This window comes from Rhinatrema bivittatum, chromosome 5, assembly GCF_901001135.1.
Source record: "Rhinatrema bivittatum chromosome 5, aRhiBiv1.1, whole genome shotgun sequence".
Classification (NCBI taxonomy): domain Eukaryota; kingdom Metazoa; phylum Chordata; class Amphibia; order Gymnophiona; family Rhinatrematidae; genus Rhinatrema; species Rhinatrema bivittatum.
Window position 1 is genome coordinate 86,497,465 of NC_042619.1, and position 19,069 is coordinate 86,516,533.

The following is a 19,069-nucleotide window of genomic DNA, read 5'->3' on the forward strand; positions in this document are numbered from 1 at the left end:
GGTTCTGAAGTGCTTACAGGATTTTGAATGCAATTGCCATTTGTTCCCATGACTCACCCAGAATAAGCATTTAAATCAGTTTTGCTACCCCTGAGGTAGATGTAACAGCTCTGTCATAAAAATTAATCAAAGTTTACCAATAAAATTATTTGAGAATTTTCAATGAAAAAAAATTCAGGACAAAAACAAAACAACTTTTGTGCTGAAGTAAAGCTGAGGTAAAACTTTGATAATCTGTCAATTAGCACTGCCTGCACTTACTGTACACATTTCCACTAGTCTCTTTCATGATCCTATTCCCTCACAATGACCTCTTTTCATTAAATTTTCTTCATTACTTTCTCTTTATTAGCTCCTTATCAGGTATCTATTAGCTCTGGCCTTATTTTTTTTAGGTTATGGTAAGGCAGGGAAGAAGTCAAAATTTTTGCAATGCAAAATATTGTTTGAATATTCATCACTCTCTTTACTTGGCTACAGGGTACAAAAACATTCCCTAAAGCATCTAATACTACAAAACAATTTATCAAGGTGCCCTCTCCCAGTTCTATGTGGAAACAGCACTTAAACATAACGTTAAAGAGCAAAAGAGACTCAGAAGAAAAACTGTGTGTTTGGCTTGATTCTGTTCAAACTACAAAGGCATCTGATGTTTTTATCTAGTGCTGAAGGCCCCTATTAACACACACATTTTGTTATACCGGTAGACTAGGTGGTTTTGCAATCTTTATCTGCCATCCTAATCAATCTTCATTTCTATTTAAATGTTTATAATCTAAGATACTGAACCACTGCTGTGAAACAGGGTCTACAGGTCTTAGAGTAAGACTTACTAGATCTAAAAATGTCCCCAACATATTCTAATGAAGAATATCATTATTTTTCATTTGAATCTGATAAAATAAAGTTGCTGCTGATTTTCACTATTTTAAAATAAATAGGAACTATAAGTTATAGCTGTCCTTTCCATTACTTTGAGTTTGCTGTGAAGTAGGAAAAGAGACTGAGGAGAGGGAGGGGAAAAAAAAGGAAGAAAGTATTAATTTTTGCACCCAAATTTCAGGCATCCATTCACCACACTTAACAGCCAGTAATCCTACCTGCATAGCCCCAAAGAAGTTGTTGTGCTAGAACATAATTACATTGATTATTTAGAAGTCATTTAAAAAATGAATATTCATGTCATAAAAATAAGTAAATGGTTTGTTATCATATTCTGATGGGAATTCTTAAAAGAAAATGATAAAACTGAACATTTCAAAAGTTCATAGAGTAAGTAGAAATATGTGATGTTTAAACACATTAAATCCAGTAAACACAAGCTAAACTATGAAAATCTGTTTGTAAATGTTATGTATGCTATGTAAATGAGGCAGAAGTATTAAAAATAAAAGGGAGTACTCCCAAAATGCTAAATTAGAAAAACAGAAAATAGAGTGTCAAATTAACTACAAATATTAGGCATAAAAAGCATGAAACCGGCATGTTCAAACACAAACTATATTCATAATGCTGATGGCAGGTTTTCAAAACTGTATTCATAACAAGCTGTTAAATGAAATTCAAAGGTAATTTTTCCAAGGATTTTTCTCTCTCCCCCCCCCCCCCTCCAGTGGAGCAGTAATCAACAAAATAACGAAAATAAAAAAGGTAGGAGAAAGTTTAGGAGGTGGGGAGGAGAGGGGAAGGGTAAGGGAGGTTAGGTAGGGGGTTAGGGAAGTTCCCTCCCAGTCCGCTCCTTGACTGGAGCGGACTAGGAGGGAACTGGGGAAGGCTGGGATGTGTTGTTGTGCGAAGTTAGCATAAATCATCGCCCTCTTGTGCATGCTGCTCGCACACGCGCACAGCGCCTGGATTTTATAACATGCGTGTGTGTGCCGGAAAGTGCATGTGTAGCTTTTAAAATCTACCCCTATTTGTGCAGCAAGGGTATTGGGGGCTTCTTTGCATGGATGTATCTAATATCAATCCCAATGTGCAAAATATCCCATTACTAAGCACCTTCATGTAAATAAAAGAACAGACAGAAAGATTTAAATGTGAGGTAACAACATGGCTATTCAAAAATGCAAATAACCTAACTTAAAATATCTGAATGTAGAAAGAAAACAAGAAGGTCAAAAGAGAATGAATGAATCGATACAATGTAATGACTAAAATGTGAAATCCGTAATTTTATTTTATTTTCATTTTCTTTACCCCCACGACCATGTCTTAAACCTTGAATTAAATGTATTGCAACAATCTGATTGATAGATGTCAATGTCTAATTATGAAAACTACCTCAATTACCCGTCATACTTGTAGATTTATAGCTATGAAGACTACTTTTGTAAACCGTTGTGATTTTTTACATGGAACGACGGCATATAAAATATCCAAATAACTTTCCTGGGGCGCATCAGGATACTAATGTGTGTTCCAATTCTCCTGGGCCTATGATTTAAAAAGGGCCAATGAACCCAAAGTACATCTCCCCCCCCCCCCACTCAAAGTGTCACAAGATCCTGTCCCAGTACCCCCCTCTCCCCCCCCCCCCCCCCCACTCAAAGCAGTCGAAGTAAAAAAGTAAACATTTTAAAAGGTGTAAATCTGGAGCAAATCTCCTCATCTTTAGCCAAACCACCCTCTCCCCTCCAGACCCTGGCCCTCCACCCCTACCAGCACACCAATTTAAAAATGGCACCAAATGGCTGATAGTATGCCTTTGCCCCTATGTAGTTATTATAGTGTTTGCCTATACTGGTCTATTGGCTGGCACCATTTTGAAATTCTCTTTGCCAGGTCAAGCACTAGAGAGCATTCTGGGTCCTCAATGGACCACCAAGGGCTACTGAAGTAGGAGCCAGAAGGAAGGGATTGGCCATAGGGAAGGGGCAGGGATTTGTGCAGGACCTTCACCAATTAAAATGTTAACTTTGGCCGTCTTAAGGGGTGACCTGGAGTGGAGTTTGGAACAGAAGATCAAGAAATCTCCAAAGGTTTTGGCACAGTTGAGGGGGTTACTTCAGGCTCCCTGGCCCCTTTAAATCATGTAGACCATGCAGCCCTAGGCTACCATTGCATACTTTTATAAAGGGGGTGTACTAACCCATTGTATTTTTCCCCATGGTATTTTATCACCGGGGAAAATACTGCAGGATTTACTTTACTATGGTAATCAGCTTAGTATGCAGACCCTAAAGTTAGTAGTCAGCAAAAGTTATTTTACCTCAGTTTCTATTAAAAATTGTTTATGGAAAGCAGAGTTCTCAGAGGACAACACGATGTTAGTCCTTACACATGGGTGACATCATCAGATGGTGCCCCGATGTGGAAAACGTATGCTAAAGTTTCTAGAACTTTAACAAGGCACACTGAGCATGCCTTATAAAACATGTCCATGCAGGGTCCCTCTCTAGTCTTATAATATAAAATTATGATTAAAATAAAAAATAGGAGAAACCCAACTCCTCAGGGAGGCGGGTGGTTTTCATGAGGACTAACATCATGCTGTCCTCTGAGAACACCAGTCACAGGTAAGCAACTCTGCTTTCTCTGAGGACAAGCAGGATGGTAGTCTTCACATATGGTGAATCCCTAGCTACAGCCTGTTCCTCAGCACAAAAGGGGACCAAGAGATACCCAACTAGGTGTTGGTAACAGAGGGGGAGACAGCCTGAACCCAAATAACAGGCCCTAAGCGGGACAGTTGGGTTCTACACCTAAAACAGGTTCCAAAGGACAGACTGGCCAAACCTACTGCCATGTCGGATATTCCTATCCAGACAGTAATGAGATGTGAATGTGTGAAGAGAACTCCACATCGCAGCCTTGCAGATCTCTTCCACGGGAACTGCTCGCAAGTGGGCTATCGAAGCTGCCATATCTCTGTCAGAATAAGCCTTGACATAACACCCAAGATGCAGTCCTGCCTGGGCATAACAGAAGGTGATGCAATCTGCTAACCAAGTAGATAATGTCTGTTTGGCAACTGCAACGCCCAACCTATTCTTGTCAAAAGAAATAAAAAGTTGAGTGGACAGTCTATGGGCTTCTGTCCGCTCCAGATAGAAGGCTAAGGCTTGCTTGCTGTCCAAACTGTGCAGTGCTCATTCACCTTGGTGTGAATGGGGCCTGGGAAATAATATTGGCGGGATGATTGACTGGTTAAGATGGAAATCCGTCACCACCTTAGGCAGGAACTTAGGGTGCATACGCAAGACCAACCGTCATGATAAAACTTAGTATAAGGTGGATAAGTCACTAAGACCTGGAGCTTGCTGACTCTGCGCGCTGAAGTGACTGCTACTAAAAATATGACCTTTCAGGTCAGGTACTTCAGGTCACAGGCATTCAGCGGCTCAAAGAGAGCTTTCATCAGCTGAGCTGATGAAAGCTCCCTTTGGAATAGACTTAGTTTTTGGGTACTTGCCAGGTTCTAGTTTTTGGGTACTTATGCCAGGTTCTTTTGGGTACTTGCCAGGTTCTTATGGCCTGGATTGGCTACTGTTGGAAACAGGATACTGGGCTTGATGGACCCTTGGTCTGACCCAGTATGGCATTTTCTTATGTTCTTAGCTAACACCACATTGAGGCCCCAAGACACAGCAGGAGGCCTTAGGGTAGGCTTCAACTGAAGCAGGCCCCACATGAAACGTACAACTATAGGCTGTAAAGAGATGGATGTATCATCTATGCCTTGATGGTATGCACCAAACTGCACTGAGATGAACTCTAATGGAGTCGGTCTTTAAGCTAACTTCAGACAAGTCTAAAAGGTAGTCAATAAGTTTTTGTGTGGGGCAGGAAAATGGATCTAGGGCCTTCTGCTCACACCACATGTTAAATCACACGTGGAATGCTTTTTAGAAGCCACCAGGACTTGAGACACATTCTCTGAGAGATGGAATGGTTGCAAAATCAGCCTCTCAAATCTAGACTGTGAATGACAAAGCCTGGAGGTTGGGATGGCGAAACTGGCCTCGATCTTGTGTGATGAATCTGAGGAAGTCCCCATACTGATTGGTCTCCGGATGGACAACTCCCTTAGGAGTGGAAACCAGACCTGTCTCAGCCAATGAGTGGTTATGAGGATCATAGTCCCCCTGTTCTCGCAAAGCTTCAAGAGATAGTCTTCGCTACTAAGGGAATTGGAGGATATGCATACAGAAGACCCTTGCCCCAATGACGGGTAAGGGCATCCAAGGCTGTTTTGCCATCTGACCTGTACAGGGAGCAGAACCGAGGCATCTTCCTGTTGCAGGAGGATACAAACAAATCTACGTCTGGGCTCCACCAGAGGCACAATATCCAAATTTCTACCCCCTGGTCCAGGGACCACTCGTGGAGTCTGAAGGCTCGACTTGGCCTGTTTGTTACCATGTTCTCCAACCCAGCCAGATACATGGCCCTGAGCATCATCCCGTGGGACAGGGCCCATGACCAGATATGGACCGCTTCCTGTGCCTCCCTGCTTATTGAAATACCACATAGCTACTTGGCAGTCAGAGTGGGTCAGGACAACTTTGTTGGACAACTTATGTCTGAAAGCTCATAGTGCGTACCTAATCGCCCGAAGCTCCAGAAAGTTGATTTGACAAGAATGTTCCTGGATGGACCAAAGACCCTGAGTGCTGAGCCCAGCTACATGAGCTCCTCACCCCAGGGTGGATGCAACCATGGTTAGGACAATGTGGGTAGGGATACATCGAAATGAGATCCCCCGTTCCAGATCTGAAAGTACCCACCACCAGGACAATGAGTCCCAGAGAGATGGGGTGATTCAGATGCAATCCTGGAGGCTCTAAGTGGCCAGCTGCCACTGTGACCTCAGGATCCACTGGGCTCTGCGCATGTGTAAACATGCCAAGGAATTGACATGGACAGTTGTGGCCATATGGCCCAACAACCTCAACATGTTTCAGGCTGACACCTGCTGGCTGTGTTAGATCTCTGCCATGATGGTCGTCAAGGTGACAGCCCTCTGGCAAGGGAGGAAGGCCTTGGACTGAGCCATGTCCAGCAGGGCTCTTATGAAGTCCAATTGAAGTGACAGGCTGAGATGGGACTTTGGATAGTTGAGAACGAACCCTAATGATTCCAATACCCAGATGGTCAAGTGCATGGACCTGGTGGCCCCTGCTTGAGACAAGCTCTTGACCAGCCAATTGTCCAGATACAGGAAAACATGCACTCCCAGCCTGTGAAGGTGTGGCGCCACCATGGCTAGGCATTTTGTGAAGACCCATGGGATTGACATGAGCCCTAATGGCATCACCTGGTACTGGAAGTGCTGTTTTCCCACGACAAATCGGATATACTTCCTGTGACCAGGTAAGATCTTGATATGAGTGTATGCCTCCTTCAGAAGGGAAATTAGTTAATCCTCTTTTTGCAAAAGGGGGATCAAGGTGGCCAGGGAAACCATCTTGAACTTTTCTGTTTTTAGAAACTTGCTCAAGGCCCTTAGATCTAGGATGAGACAGAGTCGTCCTGTTCTCTTTGGACTCAGGAAGTACCTGGAGTAGAATCCACCCTCTTTGCCCTGGTGGTACAGGCTCGACTGCTCTGGCCATTAAGAGGGAGAAGAGCTCCACTAGTAGCACCTCCTGATGCGCTACCAGCCCCCAAAATGGGCACAGAGGGCAATTTGGTGGGATACACAATAAGTTCAATTGTACCCCTGACGGGCGATGGACAGACCTCACTAGTCCAAGGTTATACTGGGCCACTGGTTCGCAAAGAACTGCAGCCTTCCCCCGACGAAAGAGTCCATTGTCCCAGGTATGGGCAACTGACTTATGCTCTCTACAGTCCCAGTCAAAACCCCGTCCCTGGAATTGACTGAGGAGCCGGCTGGGGCTTAGGGGCTCTCTGCTGCCTGGGACGGCCATAGGAGCCCTGATCATGTTGATGGGAGGGAGGAGGTGGAGGATAGTACTTCCTTTGGTGAAAGACTTCCTTGGCCCCAGCCTTGTCAGTCTTCTGGATGAGGACGGCGGATCCGTAGTACTAGCGGAGAGTTGTTGGAGGGTCTCATAGAGGTCCCGAAGTTGGGCCACAGCATCCGTCATTCTATCTCTGAAGAGATTCTCTCCAGTACATGGCATGTCATTCCTGTACCTCTGGTCGGAGATCTAAGGCCTGCAGCAATGCCATTCTGCGGGTGCCGATTCCTGCTGCAGAGACTGTTGATGCCATCTCAAAAACACTGTAGGTCGCATGGACCTCGTGTATTCTGCACTCCAGGCCTTTATGCATCAGTAACATGAGGGTGTCCTGCTACTGATGAGGCAGCTGCTCAGCCACCTCCTGCTACCAGATGTCCTGCAAATACTGGCGCATGTAGAGCTGGTAGGCAGCCATGTGGGCAATAAGCATGGCACCTTGAAATACTTTCCTCCCAAGAGCGTCCATCGCTCAATGGTTCTTCCCTGGGGTGCTGAGGAATGAGTCTGATAGAGCTTGGCCCTCTTAAGGGCAGATTCAATCACCACCGATTGGTGTCTTCTGGACGAGGTAAACGCTATCTGCTTTCTTATTGACGGGAGACACTGTGAGGGGATGTGTTCCCATATTCTCAGCAGCAACTCCTTAAGATCTTGTGTACCAGGACTGCCATGATCTCCTTAGGAGGCTCCACGAACTGGAGGATCTCAAGCATTTTGTGCCTAGCATCTTCCTCCAATAATAACTGAAAAGGATGGCCTCGCCTCTCAAACCCTGCGAAGGTCAAGACCTCAGGCGGAGACATCCTTTGCGCCTCTAGAAGAGAAGGATCTGAAGGGAGACTAAAATGATATCCCCCAGGGGGTCATAGGGTTCCTCAACTTCACTAGTGGCAATATGGAATGGGTCCCTAAGAGCTTAGCCTACATCCACAAGTGCAGGCACCAGTAGAATTGGACAGGGGGTGTCAGGCCTTGATGTCCCCCACCGGCCTCCATGGAGCTTCGTCGGAGGAGGAACAGGTAACGACCACCATAATCGGTAGGGGGAAGCCTCAGAGCCTGGCTAGGCACCGATGCTGTCACAGGACATATTCAGACAAGGTCAAGCAGAAAATACATGGCCACAATTTATATCAGTAACAAAAGCACATTCAATCGTGATGACTATGCACAAAAACTGCTGTAATATCACTGTGCTACCCATAGAATGGGAGGAGCCATCATCATTCTACACAGGCCGACCCTGATCAATTCGTCCTGTCCTGGTGGGCCCTTGTTAGCTCCAACACTTACTTTCCACTCAGCTTTTCAAAAGCTTGAAAGTCATCCAGTTCTGGCAGGAAATTGTTAGCACCACCACTTATCTCTACCTCAGTCATCGAGAGGCTTAGGGGCAACTTCTTACCCCTTATTTGCTCTTTGGGGAGCTCCAGCTCTAGTTATTGAAGCTCAAGGATGAGAGCACATTCCACACCTATTATTGACAGCTGACTATGTGGGTGTTTATTTGTTTACCCACTACAGGCTCTCGCAATGACACCTCATTTATCAGAGATTCCTGAATGGGCCAAATAGTCATTATCTACTGATATATAAAATGCTACTATGCAACATGTAATGGATTCCAACAATTCTTCCACAGCTGGAAGTGAGCTGCTGATGTCACAATGGACAAAAAAAAAAAAAAAAAAAGGACTGAATGTAATCGTGGCTGTGTGAAAGACCTATATGTATGAGGAAAGTTCTTCTGAGCTTTTCCAGAGCACTTTAGGAAATGCCCTGTGCGTGTTCCTTAGGATTTCACATTACCAACTTCTGTACCTGATTAATTCTGCTTCTCCTTGGAGGATATTAAACACACACGTAAGACATGTTATGGACAGATTAGAAAGAACAATGATAAATTCCATAATATGGGGTATACTCTGACTCTGACTCTTCCAGGTTAAAGCACCATTAAGCTTTTAACCCGTACGCTCCACGGTAACACTTTATATTTATTCCTGCCTCATCTTCTTTCCAGCTTGTTGCAAGCTTCCAAGTTCTCCTTCCCTGTTGATTGTAACTTTGACTTATTCCACCTATTGTTTATCTTTCGTTTACTTGAATTGTTACTCCAGTTATACCCTTGTTAAATGTAAACCGATCCGATATGGTTATTTACTATGAAGGTCGGTATAAAAAACTGTTAAATAAATAAATAAATAAATAAATAAATAAATACATACTGAAAAGTTAACACCATGAATAGCTTAGTTGCTACATGGTACAGCATGTACTCATTCTGATGCAAAGCACCAAGATCTAAAACACGACTTTAACAACAATAGTAGGGGAACTCTGCCAGAAATGCAATTAAAAACTAAGCACTTTTACTGTCTGTTTAATAATGTATAATGTAATGCACACTCAACAGTATTTTCAATAATATGTACCAAATCACAACTTATTTAAATAGTTCAAAGAGGAACTGTGGTAGAGGCTCATCTAAATAAAACACATATAAATTACTAAAGATGAGCTGAAGGAGAAGCAGAACTGCACTCAGTATGGGAGACAGAAGTGGGGGAGGGTCCAGGATGTATGTTGCTATCACAGACCCTAACTCTTCTATCTCCCATATTGAATAAAGCAACTATTATCCTGTTTCCCATTTCTCTCATCCCAATAGCACTCTCTAAAATTCCAAATCTCTATCTTATAATAAAGAACCTCTCTTTTAAAAATGTCTCCATCTTGTCTAGTACTTTTGCTCTGCCTATGCCTTTGAGAGGCAAGTGCCTGCATAGTAACAAAACCTAAAGCCTTGGCAGTAGCATTACTGGTTCAAACGTTCCCATACAGGAATTGCAGACATTTCAAATCAGAAAAGGAGACTGTAACTGTAAACCATGATAATGGTATGATAACTCTCTGCCAGTGATATCGAGAAAAATTAGACCAATGTTGGTGGAGCAGGGGATCACACTAATAGTATTGTTAAAAGAAATACTTCTACCTTGAGAAGAAATAGCACTCCAGACTACAGACAAGCCAAAGAATTCATGAGCTGCAAACCTAAACCCCTCCCAAAATCCAGGGATTTATTCAATTACAGTTATGCTCATAAGTTTACATACATCTGGCAGAATTTGTAAGATATTAGCATTTTAACAAAACATCAGTGATCAGACAAGACATATCTGTTATTTTTAATGCGTTTTAAATTAAACTATTATCCATCACAGAATAGTACAATCATTAAACAAACCATAGCAATAAAGAAAATAATAAAATGGTCATGTTCAAAAGTTTGCATACCCTTGAATGTCTGGGCTGATAATATACACTCAAGTTGACACACACAGGTTGAGATGGCAATGAAGGGTAGGTATCCATAACTGTGCCTTGTTTTGATTATAATTAGTGTCAGTGTATCAATAGTCAATGAGTTTCTTAGCTCTTGAGAAACCCTTGTTCATTTCATCCAGGGCTACACTGACTTTTATAGTTGCTGAAGCATGGGGAAAGCAAAAGTATTGTCAAAGGATCTGTGAGCAAAAGTAGTTCAACTTTTAAATTCGGAAAAAGATATAAAAGATATCCAAAGATTTGAAAATGCTAATCAGTACTGTTCAAACTCTGATTAAGAAATGAAAAATTATGGGTTCTGTTAATTCCAAGTTCATACATGATAAGCGCAGACACACACTCTTGATGGTCCAGAAAAAATCTTTTTGCATTAAATGTTTTTAATCTTTAATACAGCAACTCCACTGTTTGAATACAAGAACATTTAGATGCAATTCCACAGGTCCCCCGACACGGACCCCGTGTTTCGCCAAACTGGCTGCGTCGGGAGGGACAGCATTCAGAAAGGACCATACCAATAGGCTGGGCTGTAGCAGACAAAAATGGGCAGGTGACCATAACAAACAAAAATATTCCAACATGTAACGGAACGCTATTAACCAAACTGTAAACATTACGTACCCTTCTCATTGCAGGTGAACAGGTAGCAGGGAGTGCAAGACAAGTACAGAGAGATGGACATTTAAACAAACAAGAAATGTTGGCGCGAATTCACTAACCAATCAGAAAGCAGGAATGAGTAACCAATCAAATCACAGACGGTACAACTTAGGTGAAAAGATTCCACTCTAAATCACAATTCAAACCATTCGGTACCACGGAATCTAAGAGAAAAATCCATTTTTGTTCTTTTTTGAGGAGGAACTCATGATAATTACCCCCTTGCAGGCAAACGAACCACATCAATTACAAAAAATTTTAAATCAGATAAGTGTGTTGGAAAGCTGAACCCAATGTTCCACCAACGGAGCGTTTTCTCTACAATTTTTAATATTGACCAATGTTTAATAATACGGGTCTTAACCATTTGTGAGGTTTTCTCCACGTACAATTTAGAACAGGGACAAATATTAACATACACAACCCCAGAAGAAGAGCAGTCAGAACGACCTCGTAACACTTCGGTGTGGTTGGGTGTACAAAGTTTGACATAGGCATGTATGTTATTATTTGTCCCTGTTCTAAACTGTACGTGGGGAAAACCTCACTAAAATTTCCTAAAAAGGCGGCACATATATGGATTTTGGAGCATGACACACAGGGTGACCAACACACAAACATAGTGAATTATATAGACAGACTGAGTGAATATGTCATATATGAAGAAAATGCTTACAGATATTGACACTGTAATAATATGTATTCTGTATCTTGCACCCAATATAAATGATAAGTACAGTTCATTTTTTAACCTAATTTAAAAAAAATCTAAATAAGGAGCTTTGTCCTCCTGGAAGGAGAAAAGGTTCTACTTTGCAAAGAGCTTCCTATTTGGAATTTTGCAAACTTGACAGGCATATATCCACTGTATTGTACAATTAGCAAAAAAAAAAAAATATATATATATCTTCAACATTAAATATCATCGAATGGTCTTACCTCGACTTTTGGAAGCTTCTTTCAAGGCAGTAAGAATTCCAGGTTTCAAGTCCTCAAACAGAAGTCGTTCTTCAAGACCAGGAAAAAGTGAACTAGTAGTGAAAATGAAAACTTTTACCATATTATCAATAAACTATTTAGAAACCCAGACAAGTGGGTTAATGCATCCCTACCAGAAGATGGAGGCAGAGAACAAAACTTTGGGACACTGCTACATAACCGAGAGTGCCACCTGCAGTCCCTCAGTATTAACCTGTACCCAAGCCAAGAGTAGAACCCAATCCCCCTTCTTTAGGGCGAATGGGGCAAAAATCTAACCTAGGGTTAGAAACCCCTGAACTGACAAGCCAAACAATATCAAGCAAAGTCCTGCTAACCGCTTACTCAGAAAAAAAAATACAACTTTTTTTTTTTTAACTGTATGGCAACAAAAGGCACCTGATGTACACTGGTTAATCTTAACCAGGAAATGTAGTCTTTCAGCCGCAACAATGAGTCCCTGTCTCTAAACTGATCTGTGGTATTACAGGAACGAAAATTAGCAGGTAAGAACCAATTTTCCTTTCCAGTATGAACCCAGATCAGTCCAGACAAGTAGGATGTACCCAAGCACCCCTAAACCGGGTGGGCACCCGAAAGACCCACTCTTAACACTCTCACCAAAAGATGCATCCTCTTGCTCTCAAATATCCAAATGGTCATGTTTGGTGAAAGTATGTAATGAAGACCACACTACAGCCCTAGAAATCTCCTGAGGAGACACTGACACTCCGCCAAGGAGGTTGCTTGTGCCTGGAGACCCGCCGGAACTACACAACCTTTACAGATATAGGTTGAACAAATGGTCTCCTTCAGCCACCTAGAAATCATAGCCTTAGAGGCTTTCTCCCCTCTTCTTGCTCCACCGAACACCACAAACTGGTGATCTGACCTCCGAAAACTATTATTGACCTTCAAATAACGCAACAGCGTGTACCGCACATCCAGAAGATGCAGATCCCTATCCTGTGAAGAGCCATGTAACCAATCTGGGAAGGCCGGCAGCTCACATGAAAGGAAGACATCACTTTCGGCAAAAAGGAGGGAACCATATGTAAGGTTACCCTGTCCTCCGCAATACGCAGAAATGGATCCCAACAAGAAAGCGCCTGAAGCTCAGAAATCCACAGAGCCGAGCAAATAACCACCAGGAAAACAGCCTTCATCGTCAAATCCTTCCCCAAGGACCGTCTTAAGGGCTCAAAGGGTGTGCTGCAGAGAACCCACAAAACCACATTGAGATTCCAATTCAGACACACCTTCTGAACCAGAGGCCACAAATGCTTAGCCCCCTTCAGAAAACACTCAACATTGGGATGAGCGGTCAAAGACCTACCTCGGAATTTTCCCCGAAGACAACCCAAAGCCGACACCTCAACACGAAGCAAACCATAGGCTAGGCCTTTGGACAAGTCTTATTGAAAAAGGACAAAATGTGTGGCACTTCCACCAACAACAGGTCCAGATCCTGTTGAAGACACCAGGACTCAAAAACTTTCCAAACTCTACCATATGTAGTGTGTCCCGCCCGCGGTAGGCCCGCAACCAGGCCTACTCACCCTTGTAGCTCTGCTCCTGGACCATCTTCGCTTGTGGCTGTGAGCAGCCGCTTACGCCCCCGTGCACCTACTGCCTCCTTGGCTGTTCCTGACTCCTCCGCGGACCTCCTCGGTTCTTGGCAGGTCTCTCTGCGAGGGCCGCGGAGAGATGCCATCATCCGGCCTCCTGCGGGCCCTGGCTTAAACACATGTGCGCGCGTCTCCCGTACCTTTAAAGGGGCCGCAGCAGGAAACTAGCCTGCGGTCCCGGATGATGACATCATCGGTCCTTGCTATTTAAGGTAGGGCCTCACCACTAGTTCCTTGCCTTGGCAACAAGTCTCCATGTTTGTTCGTGTGCTAGTTGCCCATCGTTGCTGGTTCCTGATCCTGACTCGTACACTGGTCCCTGCTTATCTCATTGGATTGATTCTCTGGCCTTGACCCTTGCTACATTGGACCACGCTCAGGACTGATTCTCCGGCTCTGACCCTTGCTACGTTGGACTACGCTTTGGACTGATTCCATGGCTTTGAATCTTGCTCTGCTCGGACTTAGTACACCTTTTCTTGCTCAGCCGCCTGCCCTGACACCAGCTTGCCTTGACTACGCCTTGAACTCTACTGGGACTTGGCCTTTAGGCTTCGACCTCTACTACCTGGGCGCCCCCTGTCTTCGCCCTGTTCTTATTGGCGCCCGGGCCTCTGGATCCATGCCTCGTCCGGACCTAAAAAAAACTCAAGACTTGGCTTTTTAAACAAGCGTTTCCTTAAAAAACAGCAGATTTTTCTCACTGCTGCAACTGCGCCCAAGTTTCTCCTTGTGGCTATTCCTTCCCCTCCATTTCCCATCCCTCCCTATGTCCCTCCCTCCCCCATCCCTGATACCATAGAATAAGTAACATTAGATATAAGTTGTTCTGGTTTAATCTTCACTCTCATTCTCTTGTTAACCTAGTTCAGTTCTCGGCTCCTCCCCCTGCAAGGTAGTTCAGCTTTAGGCTGCTTTCAAATAAGCAATCTCCTGTACTCCATCCAAGTTATTACTCCCTGTTAAATGTAATTTCTTTTCTTCTAATGTTCGATGTAAACCGATGTGATATGACTGTCATGAATGTTGGTATAAAAAAAAGAATTAAATAAATAAATAAATAAGTAAGTGATACCTCTGCTGGTTCCTGGCAACCCTTGCACCTCATCTACTGGGAGTCATCACACAGAGGCCCGCCTAAGTCCAGTCGGCCCCGGCACCCAAGGGTTCAACCTGTGGGGAACGAGGGCTGGTATTGGCGAAGCTCCAGTTGGTCTCCGTCTCCTAGTCAGCTTCGCCTCCTGATGGTGGGGACCCGTGGGGAGGTCAATCCCACCTCGGGCCAAGGGTCCACCACCAGGGCAATACTATACACCAAAGACGTAGAAGGTCTCCTGACCTGAAGCGTAGTGAAGATCACTGATTCAGAATATCCCTTCAGGTGCAACCGCCACCTCTCAAAAGCCACGCTGTGAGACAAAATTGATCCTCCCTATCCAAAAATATGGGTCTGGCAGATGAGCCAAGTGCAGAGGACAGTCGATCTCCAGATAAGAACATAAGAACATGCCATACTGGGTCAGACCAAGGGTCCATCAAGCCCAGCATCCTGTTTCCAACAGTGGTCAATCCAGGCCATAAGAACCTGGCAAGTACCCAAACATCAAGAAGATCCCATGCTATTGATGCCAGTAATAGCAGTAGCTATTCCCTAAGTCATCTTGATTAATAGCAGTTAATGGACTTCTCCTCCAAGAACTTATCCAATCCTTTTTTTAAACACAGCTACACTAACTGCACTAACCTCATCCTCTGGCAACAAATTCCAGAGTTTAATTGTGCGTTGAATGAAAAAGAACTTTCTCCAATTAGTTTTAAATGTGCCACATGCTAACTTCATGGAGTACCCCCTAGTCTTTCTATTATCCGAAAGAGTAAATAACTGATTCACATTAACCCATTCTAGACCTCTCATGATTTTAAACACCTGTATCATATCCCCCCTCAGCCGTCTCTTCTCCAAGCTGAAAAGTCCTAACCTCTTTAGCCTTTCCTCATAGGGGAGCTGTTCCGTTCCCTTTATCATTTTGGTTGCCCTTCTCTGTACCTTCTCCATCGCAACTATATCTTTTTTGAGATGCGGCGACCAGAATTGTACACAGTATTCAAGGTGTGGTCTCACCATGGAGCGATACAGAGGCATTATGACATTTTCCGTTTTATTCACCTTTCCCTTTCTAATAATTCCCAACATTCTGTTTGCTTTTTTGACTGCCGCAGCTCACTGAACCGATGATTTCAATGTGTTATCCACTATGACGCCTAGATCTATTTTTTGGGTGGTAGCTCCTAATATGGAACCTAACATTGTGTAACTACAGCATGGGTTATTTTTCCCTATATGCATCACCTTGCACTTATCCACATTAAATTTCATCTGCCATTTGGATGCCCAATTTTCCAGTCTCAGGTCTTCCTGCAATTTATCACAATCTGCTTATGATTTAACTACTCTGAACAATTTTGTATCATCTGCAAATTTGATTACCTCACTTGTCGTATTTCTTTCCAGATCTTTTATAAATATATTGAAAAATACAGGTCCCAAGATCCCTGAGGCACTCCACTGCCCACTCCCTTCCACTGAGAAAATTGTCCATTTAATCCTACTCTCTGTTTCCTGTCTGTTAGCCAGTTTGTAATCCACGAAAGGACATCGCCACCTAACCCATTAATTTTTACTTTTCCTAGAATCCTCTCATGAGGAACTTTGTCAAACGCCTTCTGAAAATCCAAATATACTACACCTACTGGTTCACCTTTATCTAAATGTTTATTAACTCCTTCAAAAAAGTGAAGCAGATTTGTGAGGCAAGACTTGCCTTGGGTAAAGCCATGCTGACTTTGTTCCATTAAACCATGTCTTTCTATATGTTCTGTGATTTTGAGATTTAGAACACTTTCCACTATTTTTCCTGGCACTGAAGTCAGGCTAACTGGTCTGTAGTTTCCCGGATCGCCCCTGGAGTACTTTTTAAATATTGGGGTTATAGTAGCCACCTTCCAGTCTTCAGGTACAATGGATGATTTTAATGATAGGTTACACATTTTTACTAATAGGTCTGAAATTTCATTTTTTAGTTTCTTCAGAACCCTGGGGTGTAAACCATCCGGTCCAGGTGATTTACTACTGTTCCGTTTGTCAATCAGGCCTACCACATCTTCCAGGTTCACCGTGATTTGGTTCAGTCCATCTGAATCATTACCCATGAAAACCTTCTCTGATACCGGTATCTCCAACATCCTCTCAGTAAACAATGAAGCAAAAAAATAATTTAATCTTTCTGCAATGGCCTTCTCTAATTGCCCCTTTAACCCCTCAATCATCTAACGGTCCAACTGACTCCCTAACAGGCTTTCTGCTTCGGATATATTTTTTAAAGTTTTTACTGTGAGTTTTTGCCTCTACGGCCAACTTCTTTTCAAATCCTCTCTTAGCCTGTCTTATCAATATCTTACATTTTACTTGTCAACACTTATGCATTATCCTATTTTCTTCTGTTGGATCCTTTTTCCAATTTTTGAATGAAGATCTTTTGGCTAACATAGCTTTTCACCTCCCCTTTTAACCATGCCAGTAATCGTTGTGCCTTCTTTCCACCTTTGTTAATGTGTGGTAATGGCGAAGCTCCAGTTGGTCTCCGTTTCCTAGTCAGCTTTGCCAGATATACCAGATCCACGAACCAAGGACAACGTGGCCACTCCAGCACCACTAGCACCAAGTTCCCTCGGTGCCCCTCTATGTTCCTCAACACTCGACCAATGAGTGGCCACGGAAGAAACATGTACAGCAGAATCCCACTTGGCCATGGGCATACTAGGGCATCGAGTCCTACCAATCTGGGCTCCCTTCGACGACTGAATAATCTTGTCATCTTTGCATTGGCTCGCGTTGCCATGAGATCCAACTGAGGAAGACCCCACCTGGTGCCAATGTTTCTAGGCTTCCGGGGACAGTTCTCGCTCCCCAGTATATAGCTGCTGCCTGAGGAAATCCACCTGTACATTGTCCACACCCGCAACGTGTGGAGCCGCAATCCCCTTGAGATGCCGTTCTGCCCAGACAAACAAAAGTTGAGTCTCTTGAGCAACAGCGCAACTCTTAATTCCTCCTTGTCTATTGATGTATGCCATTGTCCTCACATTGAGAGCACTTGCACCATGCACCATGAACTACCAGCAAGAATGCCTCTAGAGCTCTGCATACTGCCCTCATCTCCAAACGATTGATCAACCAGGATGCTTCCATGGCTAACCAATGACCCTGAGCAGACCGACCCAGGAACAACATTCCCCAGCCCTTCAGGCTGGCATCTGTGGTGATCACCACCCAGTCCGGAGGCTCCAGATCCACTGCTTTCTCCAGACTGCCCTTTGATAGCCACCATGAAAGACTGGATCTGGATTCTCCTTGCAGAGGCAACAGCAGATGATACTCTTCTGACAAGGGGTTCCACCTGGACAACATCACTCTGCAAAGGCCACATGTGAGCAAAGGCCCACGGAACCAGATCTAACATGGAGGCCATGGAACCCAGAACCTGTAGGTAGTCCCAGACCTTCGGGACTGACAGACTCAAAAGTCGCTGCATGTGCACTTGCAACTTCATCAACCTGTCCGCCATCAGGAACATCCTGCCTTGACAGGTATTGAAATGGCGCCTAGATACTCCAAAGATTGGGACAGAACCAGGTGACTCTTCGTCACATTGATCACCCACCTCAGAGAACAGAAGGTGTTCATCCCTCGCTGCACTGACCGACCGCACTCTTCATCTTTGTGCGAATAAGTCAATTGTCCAGATATGAATGTACTAGAATCCCTTCCTGTATCAGGGCTGCCGCCATGACCATCTTCACCTTTGTGAAGGTTCGAGGCACCGTAGCCAAATCGAACGGCAGAGCCCGAAACTGGAAGTTTCGTCCTAACACCATGAAACGGAGAAACTTCTGATGGTCTTCCCGAATAGGAATATGCAAATAGACTTCGGTCAGATCCAGGGATGTAAGGAATTCTCCTTTTCAGATCGCTGCTATTATAGTACTTAGAGTCTCCATCTGGAAATGTGGTACTCGCAAGGCTACATTTACCTTTTGTAAATCCAAAATGGGACGAAAAGTGCCCTCCTTTTTTGGCACCACAAAATAAATGGAGTACCTTCACTGTCCCTGTTCGCTCAGCAGAACGGAAGCAATGGCCTCTAAGTTTAACAACCTTTGCAGTCTACTCCAATGTGGCCCTTTTGCTGTGAGATGAACAGTAGGACTCCAGAAAAGTCTCTGACCAAGCGCAAAAATTCTAAGGTGTAATCCTGTTTTACAACCTCTAGGACCAACCGGTCTGCAGTGATATTGGTCCACTCCTCATGAAAGCGGGACAACCTGCCCCCTACTGCTTCCAGCGAGAAGTGGACGGACCTGGCTTCATTGTGAGGCCTCTGGAGGATCTGCCGGTGCCCTGAAAGAGCTGTTGAATACCTGATGACTGCTTCGACCCCGAGGTTGCAGCCCCTCTTCCGG

The 19,069-nt window shown here is 44.0% G+C and overlaps 1 protein-coding gene across 1 annotated transcript in view; it reads right to left on the bottom strand.

Annotated features, from left to right (window-relative positions):
- SACS (sacsin molecular chaperone) overlaps positions 1-19,069 on the bottom strand; it is a 164,394-nt gene that overhangs the window by 46,701 nt on the left and 98,624 nt on the right. Inside the window, 1 exon segment of the mRNA XM_029602543.1 lies at positions 11,883-11,974. Within this exon segment, the coding sequence (XP_029458403.1) occupies positions 11,883-11,974 (92 nt within the window).